At 29.8% G+C, this 10,507-nt stretch overlaps 1 protein-coding gene across 1 annotated transcript in view; it reads right to left on the bottom strand.

Annotated features, from left to right (window-relative positions):
* Positions 1–10,507, bottom strand: part of LOC107438959 (small ribonucleoprotein particle U1 subunit 70K) — a 33,193-nt gene that overhangs the window by 16,905 nt on the left and 5,781 nt on the right. Inside the window, exons 2-4 of the mRNA XM_016051386.1 lie at positions 8,930–8,992; positions 8,164–8,218; positions 5,166–5,230 (exon numbers count right to left, since the gene is read on the bottom strand). Of these exons, the coding sequence (XP_015906872.1) occupies positions 5,166–5,230; positions 8,164–8,218; positions 8,930–8,992 (183 nt within the window). The remainder of the gene's footprint in view (positions 1–5,165; positions 5,231–8,163; positions 8,219–8,929; positions 8,993–10,507) is intronic.

Genomic DNA, 10,507 nt, shown 5'->3' with positions numbered 1-10,507 from the left:
CTGAATGCTAAACGAGAGAAATGCCACTTTGCTTGCGAAAAAGTAAAGTACTTGGGACACTGGATAACGCCTAATGGATTAGAACTTGATCCTGCTAAAGTGGAAGCTATAAACAATATACCCCAACCGAAAAATGTAAAGCAAGTGCAATCCTTTTTACAATCTTGCTCGTGGTATCGACGTTTTATCCCGAACTTTGCTGATATTTCGCGGCCACTCAGTAATCTAACAAAGAAGAGAACCAGTTGGAATTGGGGAAAAGCAGAACAACAAGCTTTTGAAACTCTCAAGAAATGTCTTGTTACTCCTCCAGTATTGAAACAAGCTGATTGTAAGAAACCATTCATCTTAAGAACTGATGCTAGTAACTATGCCTTAGGAGCAGTGCTTTTACAAGGAGAGGATAAGACAAATGAACATCCTATAGAATATGCCAGTCGACTTCTCACAGCAGCTGAAAGAAATTACTCAACCACAGAAAGAGAAGCATTAGCTGTCGTGTGGGCGCTTGATAAATTCCGCGGTTATATAGAAGGCCAAGAAATCACTGTGGCGACGGACCATCAACCATTAAAGTGGTTGATGAATTTAAAGTCACCGTCTGGAAGATTAGCCCGCTGGTCTTTGAAAATTCAATCTTATAACCTAAAGATCGAATATTTTCCTGGAAAATCGAATGTAGTAGCTGATATGTTGTCTCGACCTGTCTGTGATACTAAAGTAAACAATACAGAAATCTGTAATTTTGTGAGCGTAGATATGCCATCTAGAAGTCCTGCTAGCATTCGTGATGCTCAGCTAAAGGATGAAAATATTAAGAAAATAATCGAATGTTTTGAAAATAATAAGAAGGATGAAGATTTTGTGAACTGGTCAGATAAAGGATATTTGATGAATCAAGGGATACTCTATAGATATGCCCCAGACTCCGATGCAGAAGAAGCTCAACTTGTAATACCTTCCCAAGAAAGAGAAACTATCATGAAATTGCATCACGATTCTCCTACTGCTGGTCATTTTGGAGAGAAAGGAACTTACCAACGTATTTCTCAGAGATACTATTGGACCGGCATGAGATCTTATATTGAAAATTATGTCAAGAAATGTCCTGAATGCTGTCGTTTCAAAGCAACCAATCAAAAACCTTCTGGACTCCTAAGAACTCCGGCGTACGCTCAACGATTCGAGACTTTGAGTATAGATTTATTTGGACCGTTACCAGAAAGTAAAGAAGGCCACAAGTGGATCTTTATTATTGAAGATTGCGCAACTAAATGGGTGGAACTGTTTTCTCTTGTCTCAGCCACTGCACATGAGTGTGCAACTAAACTTATTGAAGAAGTTTTCCTGAGGTACGGAATCCCAAGGAAATTAATTAGTGATAATGGCCCACAATTTGTTAGTGCTGTGCTGCAACAGGTTTGTTGTACACTGGACATTGATCAAATCCTAACTCCACTTTACCATCCACAAGCAAATCCAGTCGAAAGAAAAAATCGAGACTTAAAACCTCGTCTTGCTATCCTTGTGGGAGATTCTCATGATTCTTGGTCAGAAAAACTACCAAGCATTCGTTTCGCTCTTAATTCTTCTATATCAGATACAACTGGACATACTGCTGCATATTTGCAATTTGGGCGGGAATTTAGGACAATTGATGATGTAGCCTACGATCTAAAAGCTGTTCTGGACAATGATAACTTTGTTCCGGAAATTACGCCGTACTTGAAGAGATTGGCCTCAATCTCTAAGACTGTTAAGGAACGCGTTGAAATGAAACAGGACCAGAGAAAGACTTATTATGACCGGAACCGTAAAAAACTGTATTTTATTCCTGGCCAAAAAGTTTGGGTTGTTTTACATCCAATTAGCAGAGCTCACAACAAAAAAACAGCAAAATTTATGCCAAAACGCGACGGCCCTTATGTGATCCTAACTCAAAGATCACCAGTTTCATACGAGGTGGCCAGTTTGGACAGTCCTAACACACCTATAGGAACTTACCATGTTTCGGCATTAAGACCGTTCGTTGAAATGGAGACTACTCCAATTGCTCCTCTGCGAAAAAGAGGAAGACCGAAGAAAAATGCTGTTTTAAAAGCGAGACGCTAATTAAAACAGAGGGGGAGGATGTAATGCCTGGTTTGCCCGAAAGAGGGAGCTAGGGAAAACTTCACCCATGATCCTCTCGGATTCTTCTGTAGAACGTTTTTTTTACAAGTAGATGTGTATATGTAGTACGAAAATGTTGTTTGATATTTGTTAGTGTTGTGTTTGTATTTTTTATATTAATTAAAATGTTATAAAAATAACATAGAGAGCTAGCCTGGTTTATTATAAACCTGCATTTTTGAACTCATTTTTTAGTATTAATGGTTTTGCGCAGCAGATTCCATCACAGCACATCTCACATGGTTTCCCTTTGTTTTTTGGCAGTTATTGTTGTGGATTTCTACAAGACTTTTAACATAATGATATTTATAATACTATGTTATTACTACAATGCATGTGCATAGATTGGAGATTGGGTAGGGTAAATACCCAGGTATGGTATTTATAATTCACCCCCCTTCATGGGTGCAAGTTGGAAAAAAGGCCAAGACTGAAAATCTTTTGACTGAAATACCTAACATACACAATACCCCCTCGACATATGCAAACTATCTAAGAAAGCTTTACCATAATACATCAAGTTTAAATACTGTACAAAAAATATTTATTCATCTGTCTTTTGATAAAATAACAACAGGACATAAGAAAGTAGACCAATAACCTAGACCTAAAAAATATTTTTAAGGACAGAAAAAGAAAATTCCGATTTCCGTCTTCGAGTCAGTCTTGTTTCCATCTTACTCCCGTCTGCGGACATTTTCGAAAGACGGAAATCCGTCCTGTGGGCGGAAGACTTGCACCCATGCCCCCCTTTAAAGTATGTAACTATCATATGTCTTGCTTATAGTTCTGGAAATCATATAACATCTTTAATTTTCAAAAATGAGCATTAAAACGTAAAATATATCACTTCCAGAAAAAATATTTCAAAAAACTATAAATATCTAGTAGAGGAGCTACACTGTCGCATTAAAAAGTAATGTAAAAAGGTTTGTATTGTGCAATATCACAAAATCGTTTTTATGTTAAGTGATTTAAGTGAAAGTTTAGCACTTTTCAAGAAAAAAAAAATTTTATTTCCAAGATAATGGTGTGAACTATATGAAATAAAACAAATGAATGAACACAGGGAATGAGTTTAAAATTTAAATTTCTCCATTTCTATTTAATTCTACAAATTTACTTAAGTGATAAATCTAAATTACAAATTTCATATCTAATAGTCTTTTTTTTTTAGAAAAAGTTTTTTTCTTAGAAAAATAACCATATAATACTATTTTATTTGAAATAAGCCAATTATTTTAATCTAAGTTAAAATTTTTATATTGATTAAAAATAAGTCTTATTTCACATCTTATTAGAAACAATAAAAATAAGTCATTGATATTATAGTAAAATTTCAAACTTTTATTTTGAACACATAAAATACAGAGCAACGCAATTTAGTTTTTATATTAATGAATTATATTGTAAACTATGTGCAAAACACTACTTAACCTTTAAAATACAAGACAATTTAGACAATGAAACAAGAGGTAGTAGTTAAAAAAATATTGTAGTAGCTTTTTAAAATTATTGAGTCAAATTTACTAAAAGGTTGCATACTGTTGTTAATTCTCTGTAAAATATTGATTATTAACATTGTTCCAATTTACAACACTGAGTTTTCCTTAAATTAAAATATCTTGTGGGTTCTAATAAAATTCTAATAACACCTTGTAATGCATAATATGAATAATTTCCTAAATTTTTAAAGATAAGTTTTTATATAATGTTTATTTATACAAATAAGTATGGTAGATAAACTTCGTGAATTCTTAATCTATCAAGTATTATTTCAACGTTATATCAGTTACGAATAAAGGATATTAACAAAATTTAGTTCAAATAAATTATTATATATTTGTGTGATTTTGTTAACAATCTCACTAGCTATTTCCTAATCAGACTTAAAAACATAGAGCCGTTAATTTATTAAAAACTTTTTTTTTCATTCCTGCTAGTATAATTAAATTTCAGTTTTCTAAAACATTAAGTATAGTAAAACTTATTTAATTATATTTCATGTAATAAATATAAGTAAATCTTTGTTTAGAGTTATTCAATACGTTAAACAGCTAATTCCAAATTGCAAAAAAAAAAAATTAGTAGTTCCCCTTCCTGCAGAATATCTTTTAATAAGGGAAGAAGCACATCAACCTATAAAATTTAACATGCAAAATATTGAAACATGCAAGCCAGCATCCATATATGCTTCCTACCCCTCAGAAAATTTTATTAATACTAAGCTGTAAATTTTTTAATCCATTACTAAGAACTATATAAAAGCTCAATAATTTACAGCCAATTTAAATTTACCACATTAAGCAATATAGTTCAGATATCTTCAGATCCCAACTAAATATGGATCTGAGAAGGGTTACATATTATTGATATGCAGCAAAAGTTTTGTATGATAAATTTTCAAAAATAAATTACTTAAAAATCTGAAATAATTTTACATTTTAAAAATATATTTTTGGCAAAATTTTCCTAGTTTAGAAGTTAGATTTGAAACCACAAATATTGGGTATTATAAAAAAAAAAAATGTGTACTTCAGGATGAGTAAACCATAGCCATTCTCAAATAAAAAATAAAATACAATAAATCCAATAATTTACATCTTCAATTGAAGGAATTTTTCTTAGTAAAGAAGTAATTAACTATTGACAATGTAAGCAAAACTTAAAATAGTCTCAAACAGGAAAATTAATGCTGTTACCTTTAATACAAACAGTAAATGAATATAGATATATATACATTAGCTATGACTCCGAGTTTCAGCATTAAGAGGCCATCAATAGATTAAATTTTATGGCATAAAAAAATGAACAATTTAGATTTTTTCCCCTTTGCTAAAGAATTCTCTTACTTATAATAAGTAATAGAATAATATGTGTAAGAAGTTCACAGTGGGAATTTTTATAGTCACTTGAGCTACCTGCCGCCCGAGATTTGTCGTTCTCTGTCTAGAAATAATAAAATTTTAAGAAATATATTTATTATAACTTACAATTCTTGCAACAAAAAGAGTCTTGTAAGGATCTTGTGTTGCTGTAGGATTATTAGTAGGATTCCCTAGAGAAGAAACAACACTCATAAATATTAAGTAAACAAATAAACTATACGTCAAAACATAGGTTATTCAATAAAAAAAATTAAGAATAAGTAACGTAAATTTTAATACAGCTGAATTTTATTCCACCTGGTGAAGATTCGCCAAACCAAAACAATGAAATTGGTGGAAGAATCAAATGTAAATGCCTCATTAACATGATTTAGATCAAGTATCAAAACTTCGTGGGATTACAAGTTTTTGATTCACGGAATTCCATGTCTTGAGATGCATATAATGATGTGGAAGAACATGCCCAGCTTCCAGTTTTTAGTATATTTAAATAGTTGACTAACAGGCAACTAACAGCATTATTTAATGAATGAGGTGCATTAAAAAAAAATTAATTATATAATCTTCATTTATCAAGATTTAATCAGTGTTTTCACTACAGCGCGAGAATCTCGCAATTTTTTTCTCCCTTTCTCGCATTAAAAAATTATTACTGCGAGAAATTCGCCCACTCTATAAATCAATTTCAAAACTCGCGAATTTCTCGCATTTTGGAAAAGCCTAGAATGATACCATTTAGAATAAAATCCGTTTCACTCTTCTTCCTGGATCTTTCATTATTTTCAACATCTGCCATGTTATCTAGCTTCCCTATTTACCAGTATTGTTCAGAACCTTTTCGAACAACAGAGCACAACCACAGAACACCTTTCAGAACACATTTCTCTGCAACCACGTGTTTACAGTAGGTTAGGTTTCTTCATGTAAGACGTTCAAATTTTTTATGTGCTAACGTATACGTAAGATGGACAATTACCCTGTAGAGACAAAATCTTCTATGATGATGCACCAAAAATATTCAGTGCTTTAAAAAATAGAAGACATTAAAAATGTATTATAATTAAAGAAATGATTTTTTTTCAAGAGTTTTTGTGTTTCTTTAGTTTTTAAAAATCTCACTTAAGTTTTTGAAATCTCTCTGTTTTTGAGAAAGGGTGAGAAATTCTCACCCATTTTTTTTTTCTATGATGAAAACACTGATTTAATGGACCTAAAAATATCTTTATCAGCATTGACACCTCTCAAAATCTTATTTCTGTAAAAATGTGGTCTTAGATAATCTTTAACATTTGATAAAATGTAATAGTTTTTTTTTATTTTTAATTTATTTACTCAGCAAATTTCTCATGTAATTGTTTTAGAGTTTAAGCACAAGATATTTTGTTTAAAATGTCTTTTTTGCCCATTTATCTTTAGAACTATACTTTAAATTTTGTTCCAATTTAACAGATGGAGAAAAGCAACATTATTAACAAATTTTATTAATGGTAAATAAAACTTTTAAGTGTAATCTTTGTAAATAAAATTAATAAAATGCATAATTGCGTACAACATGAATTCAAAGTAATCTTGTTAGATCTGTTAGCTTTTACTTCCCGATATTCTTCATTCCAGACTTGTGCAACTTGAATTGTTACAAAAGAAAATTTTAAAGACTACTATTTCTACAAAAATATACATAAATTTTCATAATCATAACTAGGAATATATAATAGGGGAATTCCATAAAATAAAATAAAAATATTATAATAAAGATTCTCTGGATTATTTTGATGGTCTAATTGAAGATATAATCTTGTACAATAATTGCAATTTATTGTTCTTTTCTTATAGAAAAATTTTTAGAAGGTAAAGTTGAAAAGTTAAAAAATTATACAACGAATTTAAAATACAACTTGTTGAAATAAAAATAGCACACTTTGGTCGTGATTTCCCCTCTAAGATTTGTAGTACCAATGGGGCAACATGTGAATAGGGTGAACAAAAAAATATTTAATAGCATTAAAATAATTGAGAACAGCCAAACATACCCCAAGGTTCAACCTACTTTCAACATATGCTAATTATGCATTAAATACACATTAATATATAATTGATAATTGCAGTAGAATTTCTAGTTATGAATATTCCCTTTATCTCCTTATTTTCTTATATATTATAATTTAATTTAAACTTTACAGTCCTTTTTGAATGTTTAACTTAGCAGATAATATGGAAATGTCAATTTTCTGAACTAGCCAAAGTCCTTAGTACAGGGTTGGGTTTTTGACTTGACAGTGGTAAAAACCGTCAAAAACCTACTGTTTTCTTTAATTTATGGCATATAGCGGACAATATATTATTTTCACATAATTGCCTTTATAAATGAATGTTGTAAATGATTGCTATTGATTTTGCAACTATATACATGTATTCTTATAGAAGGATATACATTCATACAGAAATATTGTAATATACTTATTGAAAATAGTGATATTTACTTTTATGATTATAGCTTGATTTGCAAAGGATTCAAAATTTTGCACTTCTTAATTGTTAGAAATAAACAAACAAACAAAAAAGCTTGGAACTATTAATAAATTCAAGAACTAAAAAGAAGAATTTAAAATTTGGCATTTCTTAAATATTAGAAATAAGCTTAACAAAACTTTCAAAACTTGTAATTACTAACAAATTCTAAGTCAGGAGTGACTTGACATTCTTCAGTAATGTAATATGCCAAACAAAATGATGCTTGGAAAAGTCGAAAATTTTGCTTAGTATCCTAATATTTTACTTCAAATAGTATGTTTTGATATAATCATGTTGGGAAAATGCAAGAATCTGTCCTTAAATATCTTTTCACAACTTTTTTTTCTAATTTTATTGCCCAAAAATGAATTAGTTTTAAATTATAAGCAGTTAAACTCAAATAAAAATACACTTTTACCAAAACTATGGGGGTTTTTACATGATGGTAAAAACCATGGTATAAACCGGTAAAAACCGTCATGTGTCAAAAACTTGCCAACCCTGCCTTAGTATAATCCTGGATTCGGAATTTTCCACAGTGCCCACAAATTATGGAGAGTAAATAAATATAACACATGTTAAATATACTTACATAGTGCTATGTCTTGTTCTAATTTGTAAGCAACTAATTCAGCTTTTTCTTTTCTCTATGGGGAATAAAAAACACAAATTGTATATAAAATGCACTAAATTTAAGTACAAGAATTTTTTTTTTTTAAAAATAAAACTATGTAGAAAAATATAATTTAAAAAAAAATTTATTAGTAAAAACATAAGAAGCCAAGTAAAAAAGTAAACAATTAACTACAATATAGGATTTGATATTAATGGTGATCAGTTGGTTCAGATCATATAAATCATACTTCACCAATAATTTTTCAGTGGTTCAACCAGTAACCAACTACAGTAAACCAATGGTAAAGGTAAGATTTCTTTTTTGGTTTGTGCTTCTGTCACAAAATAGCATATTTCATCATAAATATGACAATTACATAGTCTTTAAATTTTTGTTAATATTACTATCATAATTTTTCATTCTGCTTTAAATATAATGATATACTTATGTAACATTTAGCCAAATTATTGAAACATAAGTATAAGTCTAACATTTTTCTAATTAATTTTATTGGCAATCGTTAATTTGAAAAATCTAAATAATTCTTTGTTACATTTATTCTATTCTATTAATTTAAAATTTATTTATTTAAAAAAAAATCTAACAGAGTCCCGTGAACAGAAAAAAAAAATGAACATGAATCACACAGCAGTTCTAATAATAATGTCAAAACTTCTTAAGATTACAGTCACATTTTCTTGTCATAAAAACTTTTGTGAGAAGAAAGATTAATAAATGTTACCCTTAGCTCTTGTCTTTCTTCTCTAGTAACTATTCTCACAGGAGGTGGAGTGTCACAGGGATCCTAAAAATATTTAAATGATACAATAAGCCATCAATAAGAATACAATTTAAAATGAAGAAATAATAAAACAAAGAATTTACTTAAGAAGTGTTAGCAAGAACACGATTCAGAAAACTGGCACAAAACACATTATAGCCTTTTGGTCTTAGATTGAGTTACTGAGGTTTTCTCAGTATTTAATCTAATAACATTTCTACCACTACTATCATTAGAGAAATTTGTTGTAACTCTACACTTTTTGCAGCAAATTGTGTGTTAAATTCGTAACATTGTGTTAAATTTTTATAGTGTTCACAGAGCTCATTCTAGGCAGAAAAAAGGGCAGAGTGCAGAAGTTTAAAAAAAGGGCAATATTATTCTAAAAAGGCAATAATTTCCTTCCATGTGTTTTACACGTTCTATTAAAAAACATTGTCAATTAGTAAAAGAATTTTTTTTTTTAACTTTACTAAGAGTTGCAAAGCAATCGTATTAATTAGCTTAGTAATTTATTTAAAATGCATGCATATATTGATAAATGTTTGTAGTTATGATTTAATGATAGTGGAAGTAACTGCAAACTTTCAAAGACAAGTGCAACAAGGGGGTGTGATGGCTATTTTCCCTTTTCCCATATAAATCTATGTATTGACAGCAATGACAAACTAAATAAAAAGAGTTGAAAATAACAAAAGTTTAAGAAATCCATTGTAGAGTTTGGGGAAAAAATAAAGAAGGGTTGAGGAAAGAAAGGGCAAAAAGGATATGGAGTCTACATCAGGGCACTAATTTACTTCAGGGGCAGCAGGGTGAATTCTTTTGACTAAAAGGGCAGCAGGGTGCTGCGCCCTTTCTTATAATGCATATTAATTTTATATATTGATTGTATGTTAAGATTGCAACTTGTATTCTTTTCATGTTAACTGTGCTTCGAACATAGGGGAAGTATTGCAAATGAATAATAATCTTTTAAAACTTATTAGAGGGTAGTCAACATTTTCAGGGAGAGGGGATGTAGCATAAAAAGCTTCAACTAATCTTTTTATGTTATTCCTATAACTAAATCTTCATTTTTTATTCAAAATTAATGCTTTCTTACACTTAATAATTAACTTTTCTTATTCTAAATTCAGATCTCAAATATGTATGAATTTTCTTGAACACTTAATAGTTTCCCTTTATTAACAGCGAGAAACATACTTTTCCCTAAACTAATTATAATAACTCAGGTTTCCTTTCCCCCCCCCTCGAAGATGCAACAAATTACCAGATTACTTTGTAAGATCAGGGGTCTGTCTAGGTTTTTCTGAGAGGTACCTATTTTGTGAAAATTTAGACATAATTTGTGAAAAATTAAAAATTATATTTAAAAATCCAACACAAAAATATGGCAAGAATATGGATTTATCATTTCTTAAGGAATACAAAAATAAAATTTTAAGAAAAAGTATTTTGTGAAACTATCGTTTTTCCTAAAATTAAATTTGTGAAACTACCGTTTTTACTAAAGTTAAATTTGTGAAGGTACCGCTAAAC

The sequence above is a fragment of the Parasteatoda tepidariorum genome, chromosome 6, assembly GCF_043381705.1.
Source record: "Parasteatoda tepidariorum isolate YZ-2023 chromosome 6, CAS_Ptep_4.0, whole genome shotgun sequence".
Taxonomy (NCBI): Eukaryota; Metazoa; Arthropoda; class Arachnida; order Araneae; family Theridiidae; genus Parasteatoda; species Parasteatoda tepidariorum.
This window is presented reverse-complemented; position numbering and strand designations above follow the sequence as displayed.